This window comes from Oncorhynchus tshawytscha, linkage group LG26 (genome assembly GCF_018296145.1).
Source record: "Oncorhynchus tshawytscha isolate Ot180627B linkage group LG26, Otsh_v2.0, whole genome shotgun sequence".
NCBI lineage: Eukaryota > Metazoa > Chordata > Actinopteri > Salmoniformes > Salmonidae > Oncorhynchus > Oncorhynchus tshawytscha.
In genome coordinates, this window is record NC_056454.1 from 18,165,185 (window position 1) to 18,179,306 (window position 14,122).

Genomic DNA, 14,122 nt, shown 5'->3' on the forward strand with positions numbered 1-14,122 from the left:
TATTTCAGAGTTTGGATGCCTTCACTATTATTCTACAATGTTGAAGATAGTACAAATTTAGAAAAACCCTTGAATGAGTAGGTGTGTCCAAACTTTTGACTGGTACTGTGTATGTGTATTAAAGTAGTAAAAAGTTGAGTATTTCTATTGGGCACAAAATCATCTGAAACACAACCAAAACAAACAGCAAATGCATCCAACAAATTTGTAGAGTCACAAGCTTGATGTAATACATTATTGTGTGCTATGAATATGGGACCAAATACTTAAATGTTTACTACTTTAATAGACATGTAAGTGAATTAGTCCCAATACTTTTGCTCCCTTAAAATGGGGGGGACTATGTACAAAAAGTGCTGTAATTTCTAAACAGTTCACCCGATATACCCTCCAATTAAAGCTGACAGTCTGCACTTTGACCTGATAGTCATTGTTTGATTTCAAATCCAAACGTTTGGAGTTTAGAGCTAAAAGAAGATAAAATGCTTCACTGTGCCAACAATTACGGAGGGCACTGTATATTCTTTAAAGCGGTTAATTAACGTGAAACTGCATGATAATAACAACTTAATAAGCTGATTTGACCTTCTCGGTAACTATATTTATAGGGTAAACGTATGATATGTGTTTGGCCACAATTTACACTACCGGTCAAAAGTTTGGGGTCACTTAGAAATGTCCTTGTTTTTGAAAGAAAAGCAACATTTTAAAAAAAAAACATTAAAATAACATCAAATTGATCAGAAATACAGTGTAGACATTGTTAATGTTGTAAATGACTATTGTAGCTGGAAACGGCAGGTTTTTAATGTAATATCTACATAGGCGTACAGAGACCTATTATCATCATGTGTTCCAATGTCACGTTCTGTTAGCCCATCCAAGTGTATAATTTTAAAAGGCTAATTGATCATTAGAAAACTATTTTGCAATTATCATTCCAGAACTGAAAACGGTTGTGCTGATTAAAGAAGCAATAAAACTCTCATTTAGTTGAGTATCTGGAGCATTACATCATTAACAATGTCTACACTGAATTTCTGATCATTTTTATTTTATTTTAATGGACAAAAAAATGTGCTTTTCTTTCTAAAACATGTATATATTACTTGTAGAAATACATTGCTTATGAAACGTATGCAAACCGCAAACGGGTATATTCTTTGCCAGCACATATGTAACAATGCATACCTAAACTATAATTGCGCGAGTACCTAACTATATAAGTACAGTGTACATACATCTGTTTTCATACACACATTTTTCTGTGAAAGCAGACGAAGTGAGTAGAGCCAGCATAAGTATAGTGAAGTAAAGTGAATGCGGTCATACTTGCATGGTTTTAGCTGAGCAGGCGGTTTATAAGTTGGACACACTTACTTTCTCCGTAAACACATTGCAGAGCAGATGAAGGAATGAATGCATCTCCCAGGCAGCCCAGCCAGTCCCAGATGCTAGGTTCAGATAGAACTGGCATCCGGCCCAGAGCCTTGGTTGGCAGCCATTTCTGCGTCTGCAGTGGTTTCAAAGCTCCATACTGGAGTATACTGGGAGAAGAGTTAAAACAGCAACTACTAATATGGTCACAGATACCTGTGTTTTTGTGAGAGGTAGAGATACTGGCGTGTTTGCGAGGGTTGACGCTAGGAGCTAACTTGGTAATAGCGCAGATTCGCTAATCTCTACACAATAAGGAGCTGTTAATGTACTGTTTGGAAGTCCAGTTGATATGTAGATTGGATTATCTGGTCTTGGTCAGGATGACCCTCACGAAAGCATCACTGCTGCTGTCTTCGTCCAGGTCTTTCTTGAAAAATGTATTTTTATCTCAACGAGTCTAACCTGGTTAAATAAAAGTACAAAATAAAAAAATAAGAGTACTGAGGCTTTGGACTTGATTCAATGTAATGTGACATGCAGCATTTACGAAGTATCATGTAAACATACCTCTTTTCACATGGTGAAATGGCTAAATGATTTTGGTTAAATCTACACATGGTTTCAACACAACTCATTCTTTCTTCACTTAGACGGGAGTCCCGAGACCAGGCTGAATGTAAAGTTTGTTCAGGACACTTCCAAGTTCTGGTACAAGCCTGACATCTCCCGTGAACAAGGTAATTGTGCCTCTTGTCATAGAGGGAAGAGATGAAAGGTAACACATACAGTATGTTTTATGATAATTCAGTTTCTCAAGAAAATAGGAAAAAATTAGAGTATTAAGTAGTAACTGCTGTGTAATGGTATGTACTACACTCCTAGAAAAACAGGTTCCGAAAGGGTTCTTCAGCTGTCCCAATATGAGAACCCTTATTGGTTCCAGGTAGAACCCTTTTTTGTTTTAGGTAGAACTCTTTTGGGTTCCATGTAGAACCCTCTGTGGAAAGGGTTCTACCTGGAACCGAAACGGTTTTACCTGGAACTAAAACGGGTTCTTTAAAGGGTTATCCTATTGGGACAGCCAAAGAACTCTTTTAGGTTCTAGATAGCAACTTTTTTTCTAAGAGTGTAGATACTAGCTTGTCACAGAACAGTCACGTTGGTTATTCCACTAGTTGTTCCTCTAGCATAAGACCTATTTAAGGTCAAATGTGGCCGAGAATGTTATTTATTTAGTAACCAGGAGAGAGTTAGGATGTGTGTCTGTGTAAACCCTTTTGGATTCTTCTGACACATCCTCTCCACACACAGATGTCCTAAATGACCCTATTCTGTTCTCTTCTGCTGTATGTTTCACTGTGAGGTCACTGCTGTTGGCCCCTACATCTGCTTCTGCTCACACTCTCTTATTGGATTAGATCATCTGGGATGGAACGTCTGCTAAATGAATAAAATGTCAATGGAGATAGCCTTAAACACAAGCACATGCTCCGCTGCGATGACATCACACACACGCGCACGCGCACGCTCACACACACACACACCATATGTACTCCATTAATCTAAGTGGCTAGGGAACATCTGCATGTAATGTATATCTATCTTACTTAGAGTCTATGAAATGTCATATTTTGACATATAGGGATACATAGAATTGTATGTTAGAGATGCAATACATGTTGTTTTGTTGAACAAGACAACAGCTAATAACTCCTCCCCCCGTAGTTACATTGAAATATGGGATCACAAAAGGTCTTCCTTCCTTTCAAGGAAAGTTTCCTCCTCATTCCCTTCTGACTCCCACTCTCCTCCTTCTCCCTCTCCCCATCTTCCATGTCTATCCTACCTATCCCTTTATTTCTCCTCCCCCTTCAACCCTCCCCGTTTCACCTCTTCAGAATCATTTTTCACCCCTCCCTCTCTCCCCCAAAGACCTCTCCTTGCCTCTTGCTTGTCCTTGTTTCTTCTCCTCTCTGTGTTATATCCAAAGGAATGTATGATCTGGCAATACTTTCTTACTTTCCCCTGAGGGGATACATAAAGTGTTATTTTATTGAATCATGTATTATTGTGTATTGCAGCCATCAGCCTGCTGAGAGAGAGAGAGCCCGGGGCCTTTGTCATTCGGGACAGTCACTCTTTCCGAGGGGCCTATGGCCTGGCCATGAAAGTGGCCTCTCCTCCTCCCACTGTACAGCAGACCAAGAAAGGTACTTCCAAGTTTCCCACTTGTTATGAACACATGAGTGTGATATGTGGTTGTCTCACCTAGCTGTTTTAAGATGAATGCACTAACTTTAAATAGCTCTGGATAAGAGCGTCTGCTAAATTAAATCAAACGTAAAATGTACTGGATCACCAACTGGGCTCCAGCTTTCATATACTGTACCTGTCATTGCTGATGGAAAATTATATTAGCCCTCTACACCTCTGTGATGTTGTGTCATCTTGTGGCCCTACATATAAGGAGACACACACACACACAAGCACACATACAGTCCACAGTGAAATCATACAAAGAACAATCACATTTTGTATGACATTCACATACTCTCACATATTAAATCAATCAATCAACAAACTCTGAAGTGGATCATGTGTTTCTGAGGGGCCCGATGAAAGCATATCGTTACTCCAGCAGAGTCTGGCTGTACAGTCGATCAGCACTGCTAAACATATACCCTGGGTCTTAGTACTGTCATTAAGGTATGAGGTGCCTGTGATGTTTCCAATAACACCTAGAAGAGCAGGGATAACTGGGAGTGGATTGGAATGTCTCCTCTACACACGTGGACGCCTGCACACGTCTTCCTGTGCGCGCACACACACACACACACACACACACACACACACACACACACACACATAATGGTTCTTAATAGTACCAGATAGGGGTTATTTGGCTTGTAACCATAGCAGAACCCTTTTTGATGCTGTATAGAACACTTTTTTTGAAGGTTCTATAAAGAACCATACTCATAAGGTTCTAAATGGAACCAGTATGCTGCTATAAATAACCCTTTCGAAGGTTCTATAAAGAACTATTTAAAAAGGTTATATATAGCACCAAAAAAAGGGTTATGCTACAGTTACAGAACCTTTATGGAGAATGGTTCTTTAAAGAAAATCTCTCAATCTGAAAAGTTTGTTTTAGATACTTTTGAAGAACCATACAGGGTTTTATATTCTGGTGGGCCATATTATAATGTTAAAATTCCGTAGGTGTTATTGTGTTAATTGACACATTGAATCAAGTGAGCTACTGTAACTCTGGCACAGCTGGTGGTCCGGGAGGAGAGAATTTTAGCACCACTGACTGATTTAGTGAACCGTTCTCAATTGACACAACTGTTCTCAGTCTTTCACAAGACACCATCACTGGCCATAATGTTTGATAACATAACACATTAGATAAACTGGAATGACACTTTCACTCACGGTTGCACAAAAAAGGTCTGAGCGCAAACCACGCCCCAAAATATTCTAATGAGCCACCTCCCCTACGTTTTAATTATCATTAAAAGAGCAAATAACCCTTTTGTGAACTGTAAAGAACCATTGATGAGCTAAAGTCATTATGGTTACACCTAGAACCATCACCTTTCCCAAAGAACCCTTGAGTAAAACCTCATTTTTTGTGTGTGCACACAAAGGGAAGAGAATGTTCTAGGTCAACACTGTGCACGCACAGACACACACACACACGAAGGGAGGAGAATGTTGTAAGCACAGTTTATTTTTCTGCCAAGAGGCCAATCTTAACCTAGCCACTTAGCTCATCCTAGAACATTCCATTAAAAATCATATTTTAGTCTCTGTTTTGGCCTGTTGTCAGGTGGGGTAAAGAAAGAAGTCATTGCCTATATAAAAACTATAATATATAATACCTGCCCATATAAGGTGATGTCTACATACCATAAATGGGCTCACCGGTGTGTTGTTCTTTTGTGTTCCCTATATTGTTTTGCCCTTCGGGGGCCCCTGTAGCTGGTGACAACACTAATGAGCTGGTGAGGCACTTCCTGATTGAGACAAGTCCTAAGGGAGTGAAGCTGAAGGGATGTCCCAACGAACCTTACTTTGGTGAGTCACCTTTAACCCCTACACACACATATGCATGCGCATAGCTGCAGTAAGTAGTTTGGGGGTGCGGGTGCTGTGATTTATTTTGTTGATTGATGGGGGGTGCTGACATTTTTGGAGGGCCAGCACTACAGACAGCTATATGGGTCTGCTAATACAGGTATAGTAAAGGCCCAGTGCACTACTTTTGTGAACAAAATGATTTTCCCCCAATTTAAAAAAAATGTTTCTTCCTATCTTTCAAGGGGTGCTACAGCACCCTCAGAACCCCTATTACCCGCGGCTATGTGCACACGCACACAGAGGGAAGAGAGGAGAGCATTGGAGGAGGAGATCCAAGGTTCTTCTTCTGCACGGATATTCTCCCCCAATACTCTCCTCGCTTCACTCTGACGTTTTGAGATGGAAGTGGGGAGAGGACAGAAGGATTCAAGAACGTTGATAGAATATTTTTTCAGACCTATCAGAACCGGTCCTTCTGACAACAACATGGCTTGTTTCTCAGATTGTGTAACGGGGGAGGAGTGCGCTCCAGACATGAGGTTCATGATGTGGTTGGGGTGACTAACTCTTACTCTTGGCTGTGTTGGTCTAATGACTCTGATCCCCTCTGTGCTCCCCGTGTCCCAGCCTTTGAAAGAGTATCCATTCTCCCAGCCCATCATGTGTAATCCTAATTATAGTATGGGATCAGTTAAAGTAATTTAGTATGGTTCAAATGTATCCCCCTCTAATTTAATCCGCAGACCACATTCCGTGTGTGTGTGTGTGTGTGTGTGTGTGTGTGTGTGTATGTGTGTGTTTGCATGTGTACAGTGGTGGAAAACGTACTCAAATGTCATACTTGAGTAAAAGTAAAGATACCGTAATAGAAAATGACTCAAGTAAATGGGAAAGTCACCCAGTAAAATACTTGAGTAAAAGTCTAAAAGTATTTGGCTTTAAGTATACTTATGTATCAAAAGTAAATGGAATTGCTCAAATGTACTTACAGTGGGGCAAAAAAGTATTTAGTCAGCCACCAATTGTGCAAGTTCTCCAACTTAAAAATATGAGGCCTGTAATTTTCATCATATGTACACTTGAACTATGACAGACAAAATGAGAAAAAAAATCCAGAAAATCACATTGTAGGATTTTTAATGAATTTATTTGCAAATTATGGTGGAAAATAAGTATTTGGTCAATAACTAAAGTTTATCTCAATACTTTGTTATATACATTTGTTGGCAATGACAGAGGTCAAATGTTTTCTGCAAGTCTTCACAAGGTTTTCACACACTGTTGCTGGTATTTTGGCCCATTCCTCCATGCAGATCTCCTCTAGAGCAGTGATGTTTTGGGGCTGTTGCTGGGCAACACGGACTTTCAACTCACTCCAAAGATTTTCTATGGGGTTGAGATCTGGAGACTGGCTAGGCCACTCCAGGACCTTGAAATACTTCTTACGCAGCCACTCCTTCGTTGCCCGGGCGGTGTGTTTGGGATCATTGTCATGCTGAAAGACCCAGCCACGTTTCATCTTCAATGCCCTTGCTGATGGTAGGCTTTGTTACTTTGGTCCCAGCTCTCTGCAGGTCATTCACTAGGTCCCCCCGTGTGTGTGGTTGTGGGATTTTTGCTTACCGTTCTTGTGATCATATTGACCCCACGGGGTGAGATCTTGCGTGGAGCCCCAGATCGAAGGAGATTATCAGTGGTCTTGTATGTCTTCCATTTCCCAATAATTGCTCCCACAGTTGATTTCTTCAAACCAAGCTGCTTACCTATTGCAGATTCAGTCTTCCCAGCCTGGTGCAGGTCTACAATTTTGTTTCTGGTGTCCTTTGACAGCTCTTTGGTTTTGGCCATAGTGGAGTTTGGAGTGTGACTGTTTGAGGTTGTGGGCAGGTGTCTTTTATATTGATAACAAGTTCAAACAGGTGCCATTAATACAGGTAACGAGTGGAGGACAGAGGAGCCTCTTAAAGAAGTTGTTACAGGTCTGTGAGAGCCAGAAATCTTGCTTGTTTGTAGGTGACCAAATACTTATTTTCCACCATAATTTGCAAATAAATTCACAAAAAATCCTACAATGTGATTTTCTGGATTTCTTTTCTCATTTTGTCTGTCATAGTTGAAGTGTACCTATGATGGAAATTACAGGCCTCTCTCATCTTTTGAAGTGGGAGAACTTGCACAATTGGTGGCTGACTAAATACTTTTTTGCCCCACTGTAAGTATCAAAAGTGAAAGTATAAATCATTTCAAATTCCTTATATTAAGCAAACCAGAACGCACAATGTTCTTGTTTTTTATTGACGGATATCCACGGGCAAACTACAACACTCAGACATCATTTACAAACGAAGCATTTGTGTTAAGTGAGTCCACCAGGTCAGAGGCAGTAGGGAAGACCAGGGATGTTCTCTTGATAAGTGTGTGAATTGGACCATTTTCCTGTCAAAATGTACTTTTGGGTGTCAGGGAAAATGTATGGAGTAAAAAGTACAGTATTGTTTTTAGGAATGTAGTGAAGTAAAAGTTGCCAAAAAAATAAAATAGTAAAGGACAGATACCCCACAAAAATACTTAAATAGTACTTTAAAGTATTTTACACCACTGCATGTGTATAAATGAGGGGCTGGAAGGAGTTATCAGCATAAGGGACAAGGCTTTTTTCCCCCCATCCTTCGGGTGCAAAAGGATGATAGCAAGATCAAAAAAAGTATGATAACATAGGGCTGGGTGGCGTACTACGTAAGCTGCAAAGCATGCGGCTACAGGAGCCTTGTGTAAGATCATCTTGAGAAGGTGCGGGGGAGACTAGCTAGCTCCAGACCAGGGTACAAATACTATTTGAAATCTTTAAAATACATTTTCATTTGCCTGCCTGCAGTGCCAGTTATTTCAAATAGTATTTGAACCCAGAGCTGGTAGCTAGCGACCTTCCCTCCCACATCTGAGCTGTTGTTAAATGAAGGCAATTTTCACAGTGTCAAATCTAGATATGAAATACTGTATGCATGTGTGTGTTAGACTCCTCTTACTGAGAACCACAGGAAGATGGCTACTGGCCCAAGCACACATTTAGGGATGACTTAACAAGTCAGCCAGCATCAGTCTAAAAATGGGCCTCTTGAAGTAACCTTATCCTCTAGACTACTTATTGAATTTGTCGTAGCGTTTGCCGTCATTAAATGTGAAGACTGTATATTATCAATGAAATTCAACGAATCACGGAATAGTAATTAACTAGGAAGTCGGGGCACCACAGGAAACTGTTGTTTATAGAGTTACAATTTCCAGAATATAATTCTTCAGATATTTTCATATCTTATCGATTACAATCACTTATTAATGTATTATTACCTCATCAGTCATATTCTGAATGTCACAAATCATTGGATATCTGCACGAACCCTAGCAACCCTAGCATTGGTTACTGACATAATACACTGAAAGTCCCTAGTGGGATAAGCCGATATGATGGCTTCGTAGACAAAGAGAGGATTCACTGTAATACAGTTGATAACTACACTATGCTAACTATGCTAATGCTTTTAACATGAACAGCTACTCAAAAGGGCCACGTCGTGACAGATCATTTTCTAAAGGGAGGGATGTGGGGTTAAATTAGACACTGTTGCTGATTTTTGACTGTAACACAAGTGTTACAATATACACCCTGATGTTATACTAAGGAAATAGTGTTTCCATAGCAGGGCTGAGAGTGAGGACTTGTGAAGAGCAGAATCAACAACCTCTGCTTAATTAAAACAGTTGTGGGAAGGTGTTAAACGTCGGAAGGCATAAACCCATGTTCACAATTAGCGATTGTTACCTGTATGTAAATGCCACCTGAAATGCCCCAACAGCCTTTCGTTGGCACCAAGTCAGAGCAGGTCCACTGTCCCAGGAGCATGGCCCAGTGAGTCCCAGGAGCTGGGCTGAGGAGTTAATAACACAAAAGTATGAGGCTTTTTGGTAAAACAGTGGGGTAAATCCATAGTGGAAATGCACCATGGGTGTGTGAGTGTGGGAATGGGGTATGTGTGAAAGTGTGGGTCCAGGGTGTGTGATCTACATGTCTGGATCAGGATATGTAATCTTTATAGAATCTTTGTCCTGTTGGCACAGCTAATACTAATCTCTCTTTGTGTTGGTGTCTCTCTAGGATGTCTGTCTGCTCTGGTGTACCAGCACGCCATGACTCCACAGGCCCTGCCCTGTAAACTGGTCATACCTACCAGAGGTGAGGCCAGGAGAGTGTGTGTGTGCGTGCGTGCGTGTATTCTTGAATGAATATGTACATGGATACATACAACAATGTGGTGTGAGGAATTTCTGCAGAATCTACTTGTGTTGCGTTTCAGATATCCACGAGGATGTGCCGGATATTGCCACACCAACCAACCCAGCAGCTGAACTCCTCAAACAAGGAGCCGGTAAGAAGCAATATCTCAGTAAGCAGTTTTGCTGAGCATTACGTAACAGAAAGATAATCGAAATTACTTTATTTGTTGTGACATAATCTGAACCATTCCACTGTTCTCCCCCCACTGGTGACATCACCTCTGTGTCACTATAGGGCAGAGGGCCCCTGCTGACTCCCATGGTAAACCCTGTGTCCTTTCGTTTGAATTTGTCTTCCTGATATGTGACTGTTGGTCCCTGACTGCTGCATTCTAGCCCAGATCCCTGATGTCTACCTCAGAAGTCTGTGCATGAGTGTGCGTGAGTGTGCGTGGGCGCGCCTGTGTGTTTGTCTCTTTCTCCATCTAATAGACAACAACAATGCACCTGTCCAGCTTTTCTGTCCGATGTCTTTTTTTTCTCCCCAGCCTTGTCCCAGAATGCATGTGCTGTCCTTAGAGCAATGGAAATGTGTTGCATGGAAATACAGATGTCTTTTTTACATTTTTATATCTGCTGAGGTGCAGACCTATAAACCCACTAATACCAATGTGATATATGTCTTGTCTCCATGTATGAAATGATTCCCTTAACTGCATTGAAAACTGTCAAGAATGTACGATTGCTTTTTTTGCATTAAACTGCTATGCTACGTAGTATACACTGATGAATGGAGTTTTGTAATAGATTCTATCATGTTTCTCTGATCATAAGCATAGATGATAAATCCTATACGTGAAACAATTGTAAACTATTGATCATGTCACTTCACAACAGAAAACAATACAACAAAACCCATATCTGTTGTATCATTGAAGAACCAGACAGTCCATGGCATCACTTCTCGCCTCTTTCCAGTGTGAAATGCACTGTCTCTGATTGGCTACACCTCTCTCTTCTTTTCCCAGCATGCAATGTGCTGTACATCAACTCGGTGGACATGGAGTCTCTGACGGGACCGCAGGCCGTCGCCAAGGCCATCTCGGAGACTGTGGCTGCCGTGTCCCCGCCCACCGCCACCATCGTGCACTTCAAGGTGTCGGCCCAAGGCATCACCCTGACCGACAACCAGAGGAAGTGAGTAGGATGCACAGGCATTTGTGTATGAAATAGAGAATAACCACAAGAGTGTATATTGAATTTGTAATTCTGCCCAACAATAAAACATATTTGAAACTGACTTCCAGATAGAGCTCACTCTGACCGAGGGTTACAATTTATGCCTCTGTTCAATCCAAATTGCGTTGTAGTAGCTAGTTACGCAGTAGCCTATGAATTGCTATATTGCAATGTGCTGAAACAGTTTTTCCCTACAGGCTTTTCTTCCGGCGCCACTACCCCATCAACACTGTCACATTTTGTGATATCGACCCTCAGGAGAGAAAGTGAGTCTACTTAAGTGACAATGCAATCGAAGCCGGTGTTTGGAGGATATATTGGCATGGGTGTTGTTAGGCCCTAGATGAAGTTATGGGCTGGCAAACCATGCCAATATATCCTCAAAACACTGGCTTTGATGGCATTATCACTTTTATGCAACGGGTTACCAGCATATTCAAGTAATGATTAAAATAATGTTTTTAAAGAAAATATGTCAATGAAATTATTCATACTATTTCATCCATCCACAGATCGTCCCGACACACATCTATAGTTGCTACCCAAGCCGGATGGTCAAATGACCCAGTCGTTCAGTCTATTTGTTCTGTATCTATGGACGAGATCCAGTCGTTCATATTAAATGTTCCATTGCCATACTGTCTGGCAACGTTCTTATACCTTGCTTGCTAGCTAGCCAACTACAGCTAACTTACAGACACGTCAAACAGTGCAGCCAGAATAACAACAAAGTAGCATCATTTGCATTTGTTTTAAGCAGTTTTCTAGTGACATTTATTTGGATACATCCATAACAATGAGCTAATGAGTTCGCCTGTCAAGGAAAATGTGTTCTCTCGTCAGGACACTGTTGTTCACAATAAATTCAAATTTGAAGCTGCAAACTAGCTACACTTCGTTTCGTTTGACCTTTTTCAATTGACATTACTTTGTATATACATCCATAAAAATGATGCCAGCTGATTCATGATTTTGACTGGCTGGGAAATGCTGCCTGCCTGTCTGTCTCGTCCCAACTCCCGACCCCTACCTTCATTACTACGAGACAGCTGTAGATGGAATTTGAATATTGAAACAATGTTGCAGATGTCAGAGATACAGACAGCAAGGTTTATACAAATCTCCCGCTGCTGAAAACTAAAAGAAATGTGAGATAATGTCTAGATGCTTTTTATAGTGGATATCAAGTTTCTAAATTGCCTGGCTGGGCTGATGAGACAGTGGATTGGGACGTCAGATGGAACGGAGTAAATAGGCATTTTAATGTCATAGATTTAGCCGGTGGTAACTTGTGGAATAGACACTGGCTGGAATGCGCTTTTAACCAAATCATCATTCATCATTAGACCCACCCGTTGTATAAACTGAGCTACAGCACACTAATGCTGTCCACACACATACAAACACACACACACACCCATGTACGCGGGCAGTAATCGAAAAGCAGCAATCTCTGTTTTTTTAAATGAATGGGGCCTTTGACCTCATAATATTATATGTCATGAATACATCATACAAAATGTTACCTGATAGAATACTGTTTATTTCTCTCTCTACAGGTGGAACAAACCTGAAGGGGGCACAGCCAAGTAAGTATACATGCACCTGAGTACCATACACCTAAACCTAGTATATTTATTTATGTAGTTGCATATACTGTTTATAGCCCAACCACTTTGACTGAGAGTTACAGAGCAACGTTTGCCACTGAAGAAAGTTAAGCAAACTAGCTAACCGGTGGAGGTGCTTGATACATTCAGTTAGTTGTCCGAGGATGGTTTTCACTGGTTAGAACTAGGGATAGGTAGATCAGTTGTTTAGCTTGACCTCCATGGTCTTTGGGAGAAACATTTCACTCAGACAGACTTACCATCAGTTCTTGACCTGCGCCAAATGAAAGGCGATATTTTGGAGCTCAGCCATGATATGAGGGGAAACAAGAAAGGTTGTAGGTACCACACCAATGATTCAGAGAGGAGGAATAGATGGATGGATAGGTGACTGGGCAGGTTATGCCAACAAAACCAAGCGTTGGGAGTCACACCTTTAGAGTTTAACATGTCATGGTTTGAAGTTTTAAACTCCGGTATCATAGTTCCTATGAATTTACTGTTATGAGACTTAGGGCACAATTGGATTAAACTCCTTTGTCTTTAAAGGCAGTATATCAAGTAGACAAACACTATGACATTATCATAATCATTAATATAAGACATTTGTCGTTTACAGCCAGGGCAAGCAAAATACACTACCGTTCAAAAGTTTTAGAACACCTACTCATTCCAGGGTTTTTCTTTATTTTTACTGTTTTCTACATTGTAGAATAATAGTGAAGACATTAAAACTATGAAATAATATCTATGAAATCATGTAGTAACCAAAAAAAGTTTTTTTTTAAATCAAAATATGTTATATTTGAGATTCTTCAAATAACCACCCTTTGCCTTAATGACAGCTTTGCACACTATTGGCATTCTCTCAACCAGCTTCATGAGGTAGTCACATGGAATGCATTTCAATTAACAGGTGTGCTTTCTTAAAAGTTAATTTGCCAATCAGTTGTGTTGTGACAAGGTTATACAGAAAATAGCCCAATTTGGTAAAATACCAAGTCTATATTATGGCAAGAACAGCTCAAATAAGCAAAGGGAAATGACAATCCATCATTACTTTAAGACATGAGAGTCAGTCAATTCGGGAATATTCAAGAACTTCGAAAGTTTCTTCAAGTGCAGTTGCAAAAACCATCAAGCGCTATGATGAAACTGGCTCGCGTGAGGACCGCCACTGGAATGGAAGACCCAGAGTTACCTCTGCTGCAGAGGATAAGTTCATGAGAGTTACTAGCCTCAGAAATTGCAGCCCATATAAATCCTTCACAGAGTTCAAGTAACAGACACATCTCAAGATCAACTGTTCAGAGGAGACTGCCTGAATCATGGTCGAATTGCTGCAAAGAAGAATATATTTTGAACACTTTTTTGCTTACTACATGAGTCTATATGTGTTATTTCATAGTTTTGATGTCTTTACCATTATTCTATTCTATGTAGACAAAAGTAAAAATGAAATAAAAACCCTTGAATGAGTAGGTGTTTTAAAGCTTTTGACCAGTAGTGTACTCCAGACAAAAGCTGTCTGAGTG

General features: G+C 40.5%; 1 protein-coding gene across 14 annotated transcripts in view; it reads left to right on the forward strand.

Moving 5' to 3' along the window:
• Positions 1-14,122, forward strand: part of LOC112225299 (tensin-1) — a 291,328-nt gene that overhangs the window by 273,676 nt on the left and 3,530 nt on the right. For 11 of the 14 annotated variants that reach the window (XM_024389109.2, XM_024389101.2, XM_024389106.2 and 8 more), the window contains 9 exons: positions 2,031-2,117; positions 3,462-3,590; positions 5,368-5,463; positions 9,620-9,697; positions 9,819-9,908; positions 10,034-10,060; positions 10,767-10,935; positions 11,175-11,243; positions 12,537-12,566. In XM_024389109.2, the coding sequence (XP_024244877.1) occupies positions 2,031-2,117; positions 3,462-3,590; positions 5,368-5,463; positions 9,620-9,697; positions 9,819-9,908; positions 10,034-10,060; positions 10,767-10,935; positions 11,175-11,243; positions 12,537-12,566 (775 nt within the window). The remainder of the gene's footprint in view (positions 1-2,030; positions 2,118-3,461; positions 3,591-5,367; positions 5,464-9,619; positions 9,698-9,818; positions 9,909-10,033; positions 10,061-10,766; positions 10,936-11,174; positions 11,244-12,536; positions 12,567-14,122) is intronic. The other 3 variants (XM_024389102.2, XM_024389105.2, XM_024389107.2) reach the window with 3 other exon arrangements.